The 18,281-nt window shown below is 42.9% G+C and overlaps 1 protein-coding gene and 1 long non-coding RNA gene across 2 annotated transcripts in view; one reads left to right on the forward strand and one right to left on the reverse strand.

The window, feature by feature from the left end:
* WDFY4 (WDFY family member 4) overlaps positions 1–18,281 on the forward strand; it is a 185,690-nt gene that overhangs the window by 115,862 nt on the left and 51,547 nt on the right. Inside the window, exons 44-47 of the mRNA XM_083440157.1 lie at positions 4,631–4,779; positions 9,638–9,758; positions 11,930–12,015; positions 13,336–13,398. Coding sequence (XP_083296283.1) covers positions 4,631–4,779; positions 9,638–9,758; positions 11,930–12,015; positions 13,336–13,398 — 419 coding nt within the window. The remainder of the gene's footprint in view (positions 1–4,630; positions 4,780–9,637; positions 9,759–11,929; positions 12,016–13,335; positions 13,399–18,281) is intronic.
* Positions 17,430–18,281, reverse strand: part of LOC310677600 — a 90,486-nt gene continuing 89,634 nt past the window's right edge. The window contains exon 2 of the long non-coding RNA XR_014511319.1: positions 17,430–17,844. This is a non-coding gene — a long non-coding RNA (uncharacterized lncRNA). The remainder of the gene's footprint in view (positions 17,845–18,281) is intronic.

An 18,281-nucleotide genomic window follows, 5' to 3' on the forward strand; every position in this document is an offset into this window, starting at 1 on the left:
GTAAACATGCTTGATTTTCTTAGGATCGGGTCCTAAGATAGCTCAGATGCTGGGGTTCTGAAATGTCTCTGTGCGGTTGACTATGGTTGAAAGATAACTCCCTCTTTCCCATCGAAGGAATTAGCAGAAGAAAAGCAAAGTATCTGGAGACCCATTGAACGGGAAAGATAAAGGAGGGGTGGGAAATAAGAACTACATTGTTTGCCCAGTCGAGATCAAGGAATATACTGAGATTGTGTTATTTCCAAGCTAAAGTCAAATCATAAAAACTCATCCAGTGTTTTGTGTGGAACTGCCTTCAAAAATGTTCCAGAAACTTCAGTTGGTATGAATCACTGCTTGAATATTTAACTGAGACCAGGCATTACAGTGGTACCTCGGGTTACATACGCTTCAGGTTACATACGCTTCAGGTTATAGACTCCGCTAACCCATAAATATTACCTCACGTTAAGAACTTTGCTTCAGGATGAGAACAGAAATCGTGCTCCGGCAGCGCGGCGGCAGCAGGAGGCCCCATTAGCTAAAGTGGTGCTTCAGGTTAAGAACAGTTTCAGGTTAAGAACGGACCTCCGGAACGAATTAAGTACTTAACCCGGGGTACCACTGTATGTACATATTACACCAGTACAAAATAATTAATATGCATAAGTAAAGATCCTGAAAGTGTCTATTCCCAGCAGTAATTAATTTCTAATTAGTACTGAAGCACTTTTCCAGTTATATATGTACATTTAAATGAAAGATACATATAAAACTCTACCTCCATAATGTCAAACTTTTAAAAATACATTTTAAAAAAACCTTTCTGGCTACTGCCATTAACCATGTTTCTACAATGCCAATGAATGCAAAGGTTGGGGTTTTTTGCAGGGGGGGTGGGGAAGGATATCATTCTTTTACCCAAGATTAACTCAATAGTCTTATAATAACACTACAAATCTCTTTCATATACAAAATACAGCTGCAAAAGCATTTTTGTTCTAATTGAAAGACTTATTAAAAACCAAGTTCATAAAATGACACCACAAGGGGGGTGTCCTGCTACTAATGGCTCCACCCCCACCTATGTGGGTGGAGCATAGTAGGATGTACTCATAGAAAAAATGTTATACAGTATTCCAGATAGTGAGTAGAAAGACAGTTTCAGTTCTGCTTGGAATTTACAACCGCAGAGCAATGATTGGCTAATACTAATTGCCACCCATCTGAAAGCAGCCTATTTTCAATTATATATTGAAACTGTATATAATCTTGTACCAACAAAATTAGGATATGCCTTTAATATCCGACGTATGTCACTTAAATCCTTTCTGTTTTGCATCCCTGAGTGAATTGAGCAATCCATTGCTCATTGCCCCGAGAAATATCTTTGGAGGTAATTATTCAATTATTTCATGTCACCTTTGCATCACTGAATGATTATTCTAGTAACCAATGAACTTGTTCTGTGTTCTGCTCTGAGAAAAGGCAAGTTTAGTTAATCTATGTTAATTTCAGGCTCTACGCTGCTTCATTAGGTAACAACACTATTTTCCCTGGGGGCACCTTTATAAAACTACCTCATTTGTGTCCGAGCTTTGATGCTTGTTGGGAGATAGAGATAGAGAGAGAGAGAGAGAGAATGATTGAGACTGTGAATGTGTTCATTCATGGAAAGACTTTGCTTCAGTTGAGTCGATTCAATACGGCTTGAGAACTGCCAAGTTGGTTGTGCAGGATTCCAGTCCTGCAAGGACTCAAGTGCTAGATATGTTCTAAGGTAAAGGTAAAGGTACCCCTGGCCATTAGGTCCAGTTGCGAATGACTCTGGGGTTGCGGCGATCATCTCGCTCTATAGGGTGAAGGAGCCAGCATTTGTCCGCAGACAGCTTCCGTATAATGTGGCCAGCATGACTAAGCCGTTTCTGGCGAACCAAAGCACCTCACAGAAACGCCATTTATCTTCCCGCTGGAGCGGTACCTATTTATCTATTTGCACTTGACGTGCTTTCGAACTGCTAGGTGGGCAGGAGCAGGGACCGAGCAATGGGAGCTCACGCCGTCGCTGGGATTCGAACCGCCGACCTTCTGATCGGCAAGCCCTGGGCTCTGTTTAGACCACAGTGCCACCCACGTCCCTAGATATGTTCTGGAAAAGTCCTACGAGATCCCTTCATCCGTCATGGAATTCTACTCAATATTGATCCAGAGCAGATTCCAATGTATAGTTAGCAGAGTAAAAACTTAAACACGTTGTAGGATTCCCAAAAAATAGACCAGAGGCAGTTGTATTTCATCCAGCAGAGCTTTACTGCTCCTGAAGGCAAATGAGCATAATGGTCACAAATCCAATACATTCAGGATTGGCACAGTCCATAAGAAATCCAGTTGCAGCAGACTTAACTTAAACTTACAATAACTTATAATAAGTCTAAACCTTAACACTAAGAATGCTATGAACAGAACACCACACCAGAAGGAAAAGAGATAGAAAGTGAAAGTGAAACCCAGGCTCCTTCTGGCCTTACTTTTATAGTCAGCACGACCTTGACAGAAAAGATAACAGAATCGGTTTAAACCAGCTGTACTCAGCTTCTCTGAAGGTATAACCCAAACATCACGAACCTTCTGCTTGCTTCTTTCACACAGAGAAGCTTCCAGTACCCTCTTGAGTTGAGATCTCTGCACATCAGATCAATACTTTCTGCACTAAGAAATGCAAACTGACATCATCTACAGCTTTCTAAGCAAAGAGAAGGAAGCATCTGTAGGAAGCCCATCTTCTTCAATGTTCATTTAGGTGTTGTGTGGTCATCCACCAGGTCTCCTCTGCCTTAAAAGGACAACCGATAGAGTTGTCTCACAATCCACACAGACTGGTTCCTGCTTTGCCTGAGGAAGTAGGTTCCTCCCAGTCGCAAAAGACCCTAATGTTTGTGGTAACTTGGCTGCCTTCTTCTTCTCTACTCTTATGACTAGGGCAAGGACGGGACAGGGGGTGGCGAAACTGAGGCTTTCCAGACACACTGGTCTAGCCAATTTGGCTCTCCCACTGTTGGATCCATGCAGCCCCAACCTTTTTACTGCCTTGCTCCCCTGCAACCTAGTACAGTGGTACCTCAGGTTAAGTACTTAATTTGTTCTGGAGGTCTGTTCTTAACCTGAAACTGTTCTTAACCTGAAGCACCACTTTAGCTAATGGGGCCTCCTGCTGCCGCCACACCATCGGAGTACGATTTCTGTTCTCATCCTGAAGCAAAGTTCTTAACCCGAGGTAATATTTCTGGGTTAGCAGAGTCTGTAACCTGAGGTGTATGTAACCTGAAGCATATGTAACCCGAGGTACCACTGTACAAGGAAAGCTGCAGTCATTTTCACGAGAGCAGCTTCATCCTGTCCCAGTTGCTGCGAACATATCATTAATACCCAGATACAAAATTCATCCCATCACTATCCAAGTAGAAATGTTGCTGAAGGTACCATACTTTTCTGTCTATAAGATGCCCCCATGTATAAGACGCCCCCTATTTTGGGGGACTGAAATTTCAGGAAATGGAGGGAGATGACAAAAAGTTGTTGAGCTATTTTTGTGGAGGATTGCCCCCTTTTTTGGGGGGGGGTTTACCAAGGGTTCTTGACCTTTTTTTTTTTTTTAGGGGGGAATGCCGGAAATTGCTCACCCACACACATCACATAAACCGCCTCCCGTCTGTTCCCTCACCGGCAGAAGCTGCCAATCACCCACCCAATTGCCGCGGCGTCGGCCAATCAACGCCACCCATTGACACAGCAACCAATAACACACACAATAGCCGCTGACAGCCATGGGAGCAACCAGTCAAACGTCCACCCCTATGCACTACCCATGTATAAGACTACCCCACTTTTTAGCATGATTTTTAAGGGAAAAACTTAGTCTTATACAGTGGTACCTCGGGTTAAGAACTTAATTCGTTCTGGAGGTCCGTTCTTAACCTGAAACTGTTCTTAACCTGAAGCACCATTTAGCTGATGGTGCCGCCGCACCACCACCGCGTGATTTCTGTTCTCATCCTGAAGCAAAGTTCTTAACTTGAAGCAATATTTCTGGGTTAGTGGAGTCTGTAACCTGAAGCGTATGTAACCTGAAGCGTCTGTAACCTGAGGTACCACTATACAGTATAGTGGTACCTCGGGTTACGAACTTAATTCGTTCTGGAGGTCTGTTCTTAACCTGAAACTGTTCTTAACCTGAGGAAACACTTTAGCTAATGGGGCCTCCCGCTGCCACACAATTTCTGTTCTCATCCTGAAGCAAAGTTCTTAACCCGAGGTACCTGAAGCACCATTTAGCTGATGGTGCCGCTGCACCACCACCGCGTGATTTCTGTTCTCATCCTGAAGCAAAGTTCTTAACTTGAAGCAATATTTCTGGGTTAGCGGAGTCTGTAACCTGAAGCGTATGTAAGCCAAGGTTCCACTGTACAAGGAAAAGTATGGTATTTGAGTAGCAGGATATTGCAAAGCAAAGGATTGTAAGCTAGCAAAGAAACAGCGTAGTAATCAATGATAGACAGGTGTACTTCTTTTCACCTGTGAAATGCTCAAGAATATTCAAATGGTGGCCAGTGTTTCGTTGGTAAAATGCGCTGCCTGCTTTCCTCTTTAGATTACATGCAGGCAATCGGTGGTGGTCGTTCAGGGACACATTGTGTTGGAAAGCGCTCTTCTCTTTGGCCAAGAACATTTCTACATCTGCAAGAATTTCACTGTGTCCCCGCTGGGGGAAGTTTACTGCACAAAGCACTGCATAACCAGGTGAGTTCTTTCGTCCCCAAGATCAGCTCCTATATCAAGATAGACATAATATTTTACAAGAAGAGGAAGAAACGCCACGGACAGTACAGTGGTGCCTCGCAAGACGAAATTAATTCGTCCTGCGAGTTTTTTCGTCTTGTGATTTTTTTCGTCTTGCGAAGCACCACTGTATATTGACGGTTTCCCATAGGAATGCATTGACGGCTTTAAAAAAAAGGCGCAGGACGTTTTCGTCTTGCGAAGCAAGCCCATAGGGAAATTCATCTTGCGAAGCAACTCAGAAAACGAAAAACTATTTCGTTCTGCGAGTTTTTCGTCTTGCGAGGCATTCGTCTAGCGAGGTACCACTGTATAATTGCCACACACAGGAAGAACAAGGATATAGTTTGAGCACCTCTCTTGTAGTTCTATGAATCATTTAATGTGTCAAAACGAATAGAAGTTATTAATATTGCAGTTGTTGTTTAAGGGATCATGCTGATGACCGGAATTTGATTGAAATTCGTAAGATTTTGGAATGCGGAAATAAAGAAAATAATCAAACTATACATTCTAGCATGCGAGGGGCCACCTTATCTAAATGATATAATTCGGTATTTGAACGATTGGTATTAGTAATTGTTTTATAAATTGTTGGTTTTTAAAAATAATTTTTAAAAAAATGTTTATTAGAGGTTTGAAAATTACAGAAAAAAGAAAAAGAAAGAAAAGGAAACAATATAAATTTAACAAAACATACATTACAGTTACAATAAAAAAAAACCACTACAACAGTCAAAAAAAACAACAACAAGAAAAAAAGAGAAAAATGAAAACAAAACAAAACAATATATTAAACACACAGATCCAATATTCCATATCTTTACCTTTCATTAACTTGGTTCCTCGACCTCCTCACACCTCCCTTTTTTGTATTCTATTTCAATTAACTATTTCAGCGAATTCTTTCCATCTTACCCAATTTTTGTTCTATAGTTTATCTTAACAATCTAACCTTAAATTTTTCATTTTATCCCGTTATCAATCCACTTTTACTTAAGTCTTTATTACATTTCTGCTAAAACCATGTAACTTCATTCCAGCATCCTTCTAACATTCATTAATTTTACAATGTTTTTGTAGATAGGCTTTAATTTTTTTCCAATCTTCTTCCACCGACTCTTCTCCATGGTCTCGGATTCTGCCAGTCATTTCCGTCAGGTTTTTAAAAATAATTTTTATTAAGCTTCTTATAATTATAACACATACTACAACAAAGAAAAAAGAAACAAAATCACAAATATAAGCAAAAAATAAAATAAAAAACATAACAACAAACACCTAGACAACACAAATTAATTGGTTATTTAAACTTCTAACCTCATAAACATGTCTTTGACATCCTCTGGGCCCTCCCATCTGAATTTCCTTGTATTTGAATGTAGCAGTTTTCTAATATTATTAAAACACAATACAGTGGTGCCCCGCAAGACGAATGCCTCGGAAGACGAAAAACTCGCAAGACAAAAGAGTTTTTCGTTTTCTGAGCTGCTTCGCAAGACGGATTTCCCTATGGGCTTGCTTCGCAAGACGAAAACGTCTTGCGCCTTTTTAAAAAAAATCGCCAATGCATTCCTATGGGAAACCGTCAATACACATTGGTGCTTCGCAAGATGAAAAAACTCGTAGAACGAAAAAGCTCGCAGAACGAATTAATTTCGTCTTGCAGGGCACCACTGTATTCCAATTAAAATCAAATTTCTTAACTTTTCTTAAAGTTCTAGATCTCATTTATTTAACTAACTCCTAATATAATCCTAGTTCTATTTGGTACTTTCAAGTAATTTCTAATTTTTAATATTACAATATTTATTCAAATAGTCTTTAAATTTCTTCCACTTTTCTTGGTATTCCTCTTCTTTCTGGTCACGGATTCTTCCGTGGTCAGCCAACTCCATATATTCAATCAATTTCATCTGCCATTCTTCCACAGTTGGTAATTTTTCAATTTCTTGGCTATTAAAATTGTATTATAAATTGGTATTGTTATAATGAGGCTATTGTTGGATTGTAATTGAAATCTAATAAAAAATATTATCAAGATCAGCTCCTTTCCACAATGCTGGGGAACTCAACTGCTATAAAACAACAGCCCTTGGCAGAACATGCCCTTTCTGAAGTGTCATAAAATAGCCGCATCTATATCCTGATCAAATTCAACACCCACAGACACAGGGACCCATACTGGGCTTTTGCTTGCTGTTGTGTGCTTAAAGTGTTTCCACATCAAAGTTTTCGTCTCCTTCAAAACAAGCTGCTCTCTTGGATTTTTCTCCCAGTTTCTGTCTACAGCACTCCCCCAAATTTCTGCATTTACACCCTTGTTCTCCTCTGCTTTTCCATAGCTTATTTTGTACCTGTGATTATCTGTTACTTGTTGCTCCTAAGAAACTTTCACTGTTGCAGTTATGTTTGCCTGTTTGGGGAATGGCCAACCAGTGCCCACGGGTGCTGTGAAGACTTCCACTGCAGCCACAGATGTCAAGCTTTCATTTTAAAACAGAAAGTTAGTCTCTAGCCCTCTTAGAAATAAGGAGCCCTCAAAATTCAAAACGTACCCACTACCCTAAAATGGTTGGTGACCTCTGACCTATGTGTATTTCTGATTTGAGCTTCTTTCTTTCTTTCGAGAAGCCAAGTTACAGGGAACCAGGCAGAGGGCCTTCTCGGTAGTGGCGCCCTCCCTGTGGAACGCCCTCCCACCAGATGTCAAAGAGAACAACAACTACCAGACTTTTAGAAGACATCTGAAGGCAGCCCTGTTTAGGGAAGCTTTTAGTGTTTGATGTATTGCAGTATTTTAATATTTTTTTGGAAGCCGCCCAGAGTGGCTGGGGAATAAATAAATTATTATTATTATTATTATTATTATTATTATTAGTCTATTCTTTAGCTATATTCTTCCCCTCACTCAGTCTTCCTACTTTTTGTGTAGCATCTTTGGGCAGACGCTTGCTTGTATGTGTTCTGTGTGAGACATGTTTGGGAGACTTGATAAATACAAACAACAAAATCCTCCCTGACACTTCCTCAAAGTGGAAATTTAAAAAAATTAAAGGTTCCGTCTGAATTTTGAATTGCTTTGCTTTCGAGCATTCCACTCAAATGTGAATTTTCACACTTCAACTCTGAAGTTAAAAAACACATAGAGACAAAGAGTAATAAAGGCTGAGAGATGCTAGCAGGGGTCAGGCCTGTATGCAAATTTCAAATTAAATGCACTTAAATGGTCACCCCCCCAAAAAACAGGGGTGTCTAACAGGTCGATTGTTATCTACTGGTAGATCCCTGGGAGGTTTTGGTAGATCGCAATCGATCTCTGGGTCCCTTTCCTTAGCATTGGTAAAACAGAATCCTGCCCCGTCCCCTTGCCCCGTCCTCCATTTGCAGAACGTAAGATGGAGTTTACCCAGTGAGGCTGCTTGTTTCCCCAGTGATTTGCTGGTGAGTGGCTGTTCCCCTTTCTCCCTTGAGCTGAGGTTTGAATTCTAAAAATCCGGGGCTTTCCTTCTTCCTAAAAAAAATGCTCAACAACTGTGACCTGAACCCCCCAAAAGGGGGTAGATCACTGCCAGTTTTTACTCCTGTGAGTAGATCACAGTCTCTTGGGAGTTGGCCACCCCGCCCAAAAAGAAACAGGCATTTGGAGCCTGCAAATTCTTCTCTTCTGTTTTTTCAAAATCTAATTACTGTATTTTTCGCTCTATAAGACGCACCAGACCATAAGGCGCACCTAGTTTTGGGAGGAGGAAAACAAGAAAAAAAATATTCTGAATCCCAGAAGCCAGAACAGCAAGAGGGATCTGGCTTCTGGGATAGCCTCTTGCTGTTCTGGCTTCTGGGATAGCAGCGCGAAGCCTCTTCAGGGCAGCGGGATGAAGGCTCCCCCTGCCCTCAAGAGGCTTCGCGTGGCTAAGGCAGAAACCAGGAGCCCCTTCTGCTCCTCCTCCTCCTTCACAGGAGAGGCGCTTCGCTGAAGGGGCGCTGCGCAGCTCTCCCTGTCTGCGCAGCGCCATTCGCTCCATAAGACGCACTTACATTTCCCCTTACTTTTTAGGAGGAAAAAACAGCGTCTTATGGAGGGGAAAATACGGTAATCAGGGGAGAATTCCCAGCTTAACCACTAATGCATAAAGCTCCAGGACATTGAGAAATGTAATTTCCCCAGGGTTTGGCTGCACTTTCCAAGGGCTGCAGGAACCTTATGCCCTGGGACCGGGGGGGGGGGAGACCTCCTCATTCCCTGTGGCACTGCCAAAGGGCGGCAGCTGTTCCTAAGGAGAAGAGGCTTGGTTGAGCTGGAAGTGAACGGGGCTGACTGGAGGTAGGGGCTGGGCGACATATTTTACAAGATAGATTGGCTCAGAAAAAAAGCCAAATTACCGTATTTTTTGCTCTATAAGACTCACCTTTTTCCTCCTAAAAAGTAAGGGGAAATGTGTGTGCGTCTTATGGAGCGAATGCAGACTGCACAGCTATCCCAGAAGCCAGAACAGCAAGAGGGATTGCTGCTTTCACTGCGCAGCGATCCCTCTTGCTGCTCTGGCTTCTGAGATTCAGAATATTTTTTTTTCTTGTTTTCCTCCTCCAAAAACTAGGTGCGTCTTGTGGCTGGTGCGTCTTATAGAGCGAAAAATACGGTACTTCTGATTTGGGTGGGCAACAGGTTAGCTTGTTTTGCAGAGCCACTCCAACATGATTGTTGATTGTGTACAGAAGAGGAGTAGAGAAACAAGAGGAACACTCCAATCTTCCTGTTAAGGATGACAAGTCAATGCTGCAGTCCTTGATTAATGTCCATTTCCTGTTTTCCTTCTAGCATCGATGATACATTCATTCATAGCTTGTGTGACAAAGATCCGGCCACGGGACAGGCTACATGTTCCTGCCATTCCTACAGTGACATTAAAGAGCTCCATCCGATGTGCTTTCTTCTACAGGTAGGAACCAGCTATTAGCATGGACCTTTCCTTTGGTACAGGATATTTGACAATATGCAGCCGCAATATATGGCCTTGCGGGTGCAAGAAATATAGCTGTACGATCAGAAAAGAAAACGGAGGGGGGAATTGTAAGCATGCGTGGACTGTGAGTGCTTCTTTGGCTGGCGGTCGTGTTAACATTGTGGGGAGGGATCTGAGCTATTTCCCTCCCCAAAGTTTTGGGAAAGCATTGCTGAGGGGGATGTTAGGTGCTTCCCTTTCTGGCGATCTTTGTAAAAGAAATTCCACACTGAAACCTTGCATTGGTAATAGAAGAACAGAAACAAATTGTGGATTTTGAAGAGGACAAAAAATAGAATCTGAAGTTTGGCAACACAGTCCTGGTTTCTTCAGACTGAAGGAAAATGTTCTGGATAATAATAATAATAATAATAATAATAATAATAATAATAATAATATGTCAGGGAACTGCCATCGGAGCCAGAGGGAGAGGGAGGGCTCCAGAGGGATTCCGGAGAGCGTCCCGGGAGGGAGAGAAGCAGCACATCTTCTGGGGAAGGAAATCAGTGTAGCACCAGTGGAGGAGGGGGGAGATGGGGGAATCGGCGAGGTGGCTCCAAGACTCCTCGCCGGGGACCAGCGGGGAGAGCACGGGTCCTCCGATGCCCACACCCTCCCTGCGCAGAAGGCTTCCGCGCAGGGAGAGTAGGTGGCGACTAGGCGTCAAAGAACTTTTATGCTGGAAGAAGTTCAAGAAATGCCCACTGACGGATTCTGCCAGCAACTGAGACAGCCACGGGTGAGTGGCTGTCCGGACAGGAAAGGTTCACTCAGGCAACCCAGCCAGGTGTTGGCACCGATTTACGCACAAGCAACCCCTAGAACCATTAAATAATAATAATAATAATAATAATAATAATAATAATAATAATAATAATAATTTATTATTTATACCCTGCCCATCTGGCTGAGTTTCCCCAGCCACTCTGGGCGGCTCCCAATCAAGTGTTAAAAACAGTACAGCATCAAATATTAAAAACTTCCCTGAACAGGGCTGCCTTCAGATGTCTTTTAAAGATAGGATAGCTGCTTATTTCCTTCACATCTGAAGGGAGGGTGTTCCACAGGGCGGTGCCGCTACCGAGAAGGCCCTCTGTAACCTCACTTCTCGCAATGAGGGAACCGCCAGAAGGCCCTCAATGCTGGATCTCAGTGTCCGGGCTGAACGATGGGGATGGAGATGCTCCTTCAGGTATACAGGACCGAGGCCATTTAGGGCTTTAAAGGTCAGCACCAACACTTTGAATTGTGCTCGGAAATGTACTGGGAGCCAATGCAGATCTCTCAGAACCGGTGTTATGTGGTCCTGGCGGATGTTATTCAAGCGTTCTTCCAAGCCTAAGAATATAGGGAAGGGCCTCGGGCAACTGATGTTTGAGAAGAAGCTGAACGAGTAAACTAAAGTACTGAGATTGGCTCAGCAAAACCACAATCTGACCTGGAAACCTGGATTCGTTCCTAACCGGGGAGAGCAAATGGGTTGCCTGGATGGATGGAGCTAAGGACTCCTTACTGTTGGTGGCAAAGAAAAATAGTTATAAAAGGGAGAATGCCCTGGATGCCAAGATCTAGGTTTGGAGCAAGTACTCTGTGGTGAGAGAACCCCAGCAGAGATTTAAAATCACAAAACATGCAGGAAAGTAAAGCATGGAAATATCTGCTGTTAGACCTTTTAAAACCCTTGTGAATTCTGACACTTCCTTAGCATAGAGAAAGACCACACATTTGGTAAGTTAAAAATGATTAACTCACAAACTCTCCAAAGGTCAGATTCATGTGCTTTCCCATACAGCACTTGGAAAAAATTGCACAGGCAGTAAAACTTGGCTTAGTTACAGTGGTGAAAGTTCCTAAATTATAGGAACCATAGAGTGGCTTGTTAGAGACATCTGCTAAGCTGGAGCAACCAGCTTAGCCTCTTCATATGCCAAGCTTCTCAGGTAGACTGGAGGGGGAACAAAGCATTTATTACCTAGTTCCTCTCCAAGGTGAACTAAGCCTGGCAGGACAGGTTACTCAATGATCTTAACCCCTTCATGCATTGCTTAGATCATGCATTCCCTTTTCCATTGTAATCTCACCATTCTGCCATTGGTTTGTTCTCACAGGAGATTGCCTTGGAAATCTTCTTCAGAAGTGGCTACTCCATATTCCTTGTATTCCACAACAGTGACAGGACGAAAACCCTGAAAAGGTACCTCACACGAGAGCTCAAAGTTCCCAAAGGCTCTTAAGTGCACTGACGGATATTCCCTCCTGCCTGATCCTGTGCTAACTTCCCCCAGTGACACAACAATGCCACTATTCTTGTCAGTCTGTTGGACTGCAATTTGCTTTGGGAGCAAGAACTCTTTGCTCCACTGTGACAAGTCTTGCTTTCAACCGTTATTACCCTATTGAAAAAGAAGGCTGGTGAAACCGTCAGAATATCTTGGAAATGTAGCTGAATACTTCAAAGCAATTTCCTAGATCTCTCCTTACAAACCTGAGGTTTTATTTTTCGTATAATCAGAATATCAAGGCATGTGTTTTTCTCCTGGACCCACCTGTCCTGTATTCCGGGATTTGTAGTCCACACTGCACAGCGCAAATTTTCAAAATGTGTAAATACTTTACGCAGCCTGGCAGCCCACATGCAGAAACTTATTTCGTTGTTGTGTTATCCTTCCTGGTCTTGCATGCGCACTAATAGCTGCAAAATGACTATCCCACAATCCACACACGTCAACAACAACAACAACTGCCCCTCCATGTAATTATTTCCTGAGCCAGTTGGTTTTCCCCCTGCTAGCATATTTTGCGTTAAAATTGACTGAATAAGGTTCTTGCTGGACAGCTAAGATATTCTGTTAACAACTTCCTTCAAATAATATGTGGGTTTATGAGCTCATATATTTCTGCCGTGTTTGTTGCTTCTTGTTGTCCCTTCTCCTCAGCCTTGACAAAGCTAATCTTAACACAAAATGTGGTCAAGGGAAATGAACTGGTGCTATGGAATAATTGTATGTGGAGGGAAATTCAAGTGATTTTTACTTACATGTGTGTGTGTTCTACTCTGAGAAGCTGAAGGAGGTGCAGTGGTACCTTGGTTTAAGAACAGCTTAGTTTATAAACAACTTGGATTAAGAAAGCTGCAAACCTGGAAGTAGGTGTTTTGGTTTGTGAATTTTGCCTTGGAAGCAGAACATGTTCCGCTTCCTGTCGAGTGTGTTCCATTTGTAAATTGAGTCCCGCGCTGCTATGGGAAAGCATGCCTTGGTTTAAGAACGCTTTGGTTTAAGAACGGACTTCCGGAACAGATTAAGTTTGTAGACCAAGGTACTACTCTATCTGCAAGGTTCTCTCAGTCCTATCAGCAGCTTGTCTTGAGCACATAACTGATGGTTGAACTACACTGGGGCTTAGCTGGCAAAATATACTGGAATCCTTAAAAGTAAATTTCTAAAGCAATTATGATTTCTGAGCATGAATCAGCCCTTTCTATTGTTGCTGTATTTTCTTCGTTCCGGTTCAGATTTTATTCGAAGAAGCCTAATCTGAAATCGAAAGGCATCACGGAAGCATCAATTAATATAAGGTAACAACTGCATTAATTAATTAACTGATAAGCCTTTCATTCTCTTTTAGAACTATAGCGAGCATTTTAAACCAATGTGCCCCCTGTTACCTGACAAAGGGTGTGCTGGGAATTGTATATGGTGCATATTAGTTTACACATATTATTCATGTGCAAATTTTTGTACGGATCTTTTTAATCTATTAAAAAAATGTAGATACAATTGTATAATTAACTGGGCAGAATGGATTTATGAGCGAACACTTGCAAAAGTGACAAAAGTGAAGTAGACTGTGTTGACTGCCCCTCCCTTTAGCTAGCAGTAGTCAAAAGAAGAAGAAAAAGATATTTGCAGGATTGATTGTGGGTGAGAAGGTACAAAAGACTGAGGTTTGTGAAGGCTTTGAAAAGAAAGTTGAATCTTTTCTTTAGAGGAAATACAAATCTTGTTTGTCTGGAACATCAAAACAGCTCTCTACTCAGTCAGCAAACAGAAACCAAAGCTTTCTGAACTCTTCCTCTCAGTCTGTCTCATTCTGCTATGGCTTTGCTGTGTAGTTGTGAATATAACAAGTGAAATGGTAATCCATTCCAACATAAATAATAATGGTAATTTTTTGTTTGCCTTTATTTTTTTAATTCAAAGATGAGTGACAGTGATATGAGTTACAATAACTGAAATAATATGTAGGTAAAAAGATTCCAAGAAGAAATTACCAAGAAAAGGAATTGATCACTGATCGCTATTTCTTGCTTAGCATTCCCAGAGTGTTTAAAACATTCCCAGTCTTCTTCACATTCATTAACCGTACATATTCCTTAATTCACCCAAAGAGCTCAGGTTAAACCTCATAGAGAAAAATATACACCAGGAGGTTTAGTTTGGTCAGAATTGAGCATGCACTTGCAGAATCGACGCTAAATTTCTGGGAAACGAGCCACCGTAGCCGCTAGAGGGCTGTGGAAATTTGTTTCCCGGGGTTTTTAGACTTGTCTACTCATGTTCTATGGGATGCAGGTGGCGGTGTGGATTAAACCACAGAGCCTAGGGCTTGCCGATCAGAAGGTCGGCGGTTTGAATCCCCGCGGCGGGGTGAGCTCCAGTTGCTCGGTCCCTGCTCCTGCCAACCTAGCAGTGCGAAAGCACATCAAAATGCAAGTAGATAAATAGGTACTGCTCCAGTGGGAAGGTAAACGGCATTTCCGTGTGCTGCTCTGGTTCACCAGAAGCGGCTTAGTCATGCTGGCCACATGACCCGGAAGCTGTACACCAGCTCCCTCGGCCAAAAAAGCGAGATGAGCGCCGCAACCCCCGAGTCGGTCACGACTCGATCTAATGGTCAGGGGTCCCTTTACCTTTACCCATGTTCTATCTGAAACCAAAGGGGCGCATGGGTTGCCAGATACATTTTTTTCCTAGCTCTCCTACTCCACTGTTTAATTGGAGCTTCTTTGGGTCCTCTCTGCTTGCCTCATAGACCAACTTATTTTCTAAATTGTTAATGCTGGAGAACGAAGATCAGTTGAATCGCTTGACTGCTACTGCACCTGGCTTTGTATGCTCTGAACATAGAAACTCCAAAGCTCCATTATACATGCACTAACATTCTCCTTTCCCTTCCTTCCCCCACAACAAACACTCTGTGAGGTGAGTGAGGCTGAGAGACTTCAGAGAAGTGTGACTGGCCCAAGGTCACCCAGCAGCTGCAGGTGGAGGAGCAGGGAAGCGAACCCGATTCCCCAGATTACGAGTCTATCGCTCCTAACCACTATACCACACTGGCTCCAATAATAACTGATACTGCATTTGAGGTTCATTTAAAACAACAGCAACAAGTTGCCACCCAAGTATGGCCTGAAGCTAAACTTAAAATGAGCTTGGACTTTCCTCCTTAAACAAAATATCTGAGGATTCCTGAGGGAAGTCAAAAGAGTTTCAGTCAGCCTAGTGCACTTTCTCAAGGGAAAGGGGGAGTTCCCCACACCTCTTCAAGCACTTTAATATAATATACAGTGGTACCTTGGAAGTCGAACGGAATACGTTCCGGAAGTCTGTTCAACTTCCAGAACGCTCGGAAACCAAGGCGCGGCTTCCGATTGGCTGCGGGAAGCTCCTGCAGCCAATTGGAAGCTGTGAAAGTTGCATTGGACTTTCGGGTTCCAAAGAACGTTCACAAACTGAAACGCTCACTTCTGGGTTTGTGGAATTCGGGAGCCAAAACGTTCGACTTGCAAGGCATTTGGGATCCAAGGTACGACTGTAGTTTTGCTTTCTTATGCTCTTTGCGAAACAGGAAGTGTGTGAATATATTTCAGTGAAGCTTATGCCTTAAAACCATAGGCATATTGCCAGCTTAAAAGTCAGCGAGGTTGTCTGCGTTTTGAATTAGATTTGTGCATTGTACAATTGGCCGTATTCCTAAACTGCCCCCTGCCAGTAGGTGGAGAAAGGGACCTGGATGTCTCCATAGGGCTTAGGTTTTCAAACTGGCTTGAAGCTGATCTGGGGGAAATGCAACAAAACACAGTATTTCTAAAAAGAAAACAGGTAAAAGAAAATACAGGAGAGATGTGGACTGCAGTACGTATGTGTCTTCACAAACCAGCCATAGGAGCACGGTGGATGCAGAGCAAACTGGAGTGTGTTCGCAGCTTTCGTTCCCCAATTCTTTTTAATTGTTCGGCAGGGATTGCTCCTCCGAAGGCAGCTATCAACATGTTAAAAACAATACATGACGTCGCAAATCACAGTCCAATTTGAAAACGTCACCCAAAGCACAACAATACATTAATTGTTATTTTTTACCATACCTCGCTGTGGAGGACAGAACCAAGCAAAGCCAGTTTTGCGTTTCCCTTGCTTTTAAATGAAACCAAGGTTAGTTACCGTATTGACCCGAGTCTGATGCGCCATCGAATCAAATGCGCGCACCTCACTTTTCAAAACGTTGAAACCAGAGAAATATTTGCTGGCAAATGTAAATGCACCATTGAAGGTAATGCGCACCCCGATTTTCGCAGCATAATTTGGCCAAAAAGAAAGGTGCGCATTAGACTCGAGTAAATATGGTATAAATGCTAACATTGCAGAAACAAGGGCATTCCAAACTGGTGGGTATTCTGTGGCCAGAGTGCTTAGCTTGGGTGCAGAAAGCCCTACAAAGTTCACAGAATAGCCTTAAGCAAGTCACTATAGTATTTTTTTTATAAAAAAAATGTGCCTGAGCATGTTTGTTTTATATATATATTTCCCCCTCTCTCTCTCTCCCTCACTATCCTGACAGCAGTTTCTTTTAAGGTGACTTGTACCCATTGCATGGTAGGGTTCACTGTGTGTAAGCCAATGTTGTGTGTACCTTGCAACAAACGAGGGGGATCCAGAGCACAGGTTATCAGACTTAGACATGTTGGACTCTACATGCCTGTATGCTACTATATGTTAAATGCAAAAGATATATGGTTTGGGCAAATGAGTTCAAGAGTTCTGGGCACCACAGTTCAAGAAGGACACTGACAAACTGGAACGTGTCCAGAGGAGGGCAACCAAAATGGTCAAAGGCCTGGAAACGATGCCTTATGAGGAACGGCTAAGGGAGCTGGGCATGTTTAGCCTGGAGAAGAGGAGGTTAAGGGGTGATATGACAGTCATGTTCAAATATATAAAAGGATGTCACATAGAGGAGGGAGAAAGGTTGTTTTCTGCTGCTCCAGAGAAGCGGACACGGAGCAATGGATCCAAACTACAAGAAAGAAGATTCCACCTAAACATTAGGAAGAACTTCCTGACAGTAAGAGCTGTTCGACAGTGGAATTTGCTACCAAGGAGTGTGGTGGAGTCTCCTTCTTTGGAGGTCTTTAAGCAGAGGCTTGACAACCATATGTCAGGAGTGCTCTGATTGTGTTTCTTGCTTGGCAGGGGGTTGGACTCGATGGCCCTTGTGGTCTCTTCCAACTCTATGATTCTATGATTCTATGAGAGATCATGCATTTGGACAATGGTCATATGCCTATATATATATATATATATATATATATATATATATATATATATAGTGGTGTTGCGCAATCAAGGCCAATGATCCACAGTTTGGGGCTGGTTTTGGTTGCCAGGACAAAATTCTCTGCTCTTTCTCTTCTTGAACTTACCCTGCACCTGTACATGAGATCAGGGGCAATATTGAAATACATTACTGTCACTTGTACAACTTGTATACAGTGAGATTACACAAGCACCCCCCACTCAGCTCTCTTAGTCTTAATTCCCCTTGTTTACTGACGCACACCCACCAAACCCGAAAGTCAGTTGCCCTGTTGTTATCTTTTCATTCAGCAGCCTGACAGCGCACGGATAGAAGCTGTTCTTTACCCTGTTGGCGCGACTAATCATGCTTCTATATCTTCTGCCCGAGGGCAGGAGATCAAGAAAGTGCCAGCCAGGGTGTGAATCATCCCTGAGAATTTTCCTCACTCTCCTGAGGCAACGTTCTTCCGCTATTTCATCCAGCGGATTCACGGGACAGCCCATAATATCTTGTATCCTCTACTCTCCGTCCCCTATGTGCTAAGTTTGGAGCTGGAGAGAGGGATGGATGTTAGAGCTGGAGGAGAGGACCAGTAGTTTGCTTTGGTCATGGGTGGCGAGGCACTGCCAAATACCCAAACAGCCACCCTCTACAGAACTAGAAAAAAGGTTGGGCTTATTTGGGGGCTGAGTAGGAAAGTAGTCAGGCTCCACCACCCAACTACAAAACCCTCACTATTCCTCTCTAAGCTAAAAGGGAAGGATGGGTTTTGCTTTAGCAGTGGACAGGCAAACTCTTGGAATACCTCTTCCACCCAGTGCCCAAACAATCTGACCCCTCTTCTTCTTGGACAGGCAAGGGTCTTCTCCATAATAGTGCTGA

This window comes from Podarcis tiliguerta (assembly GCF_965153285.1).
Source record: "Podarcis tiliguerta genome assembly, chromosome: 5".
NCBI classification, from domain to species: Eukaryota; Metazoa; Chordata; class Lepidosauria; order Squamata; family Lacertidae; genus Podarcis; species Podarcis tiliguerta.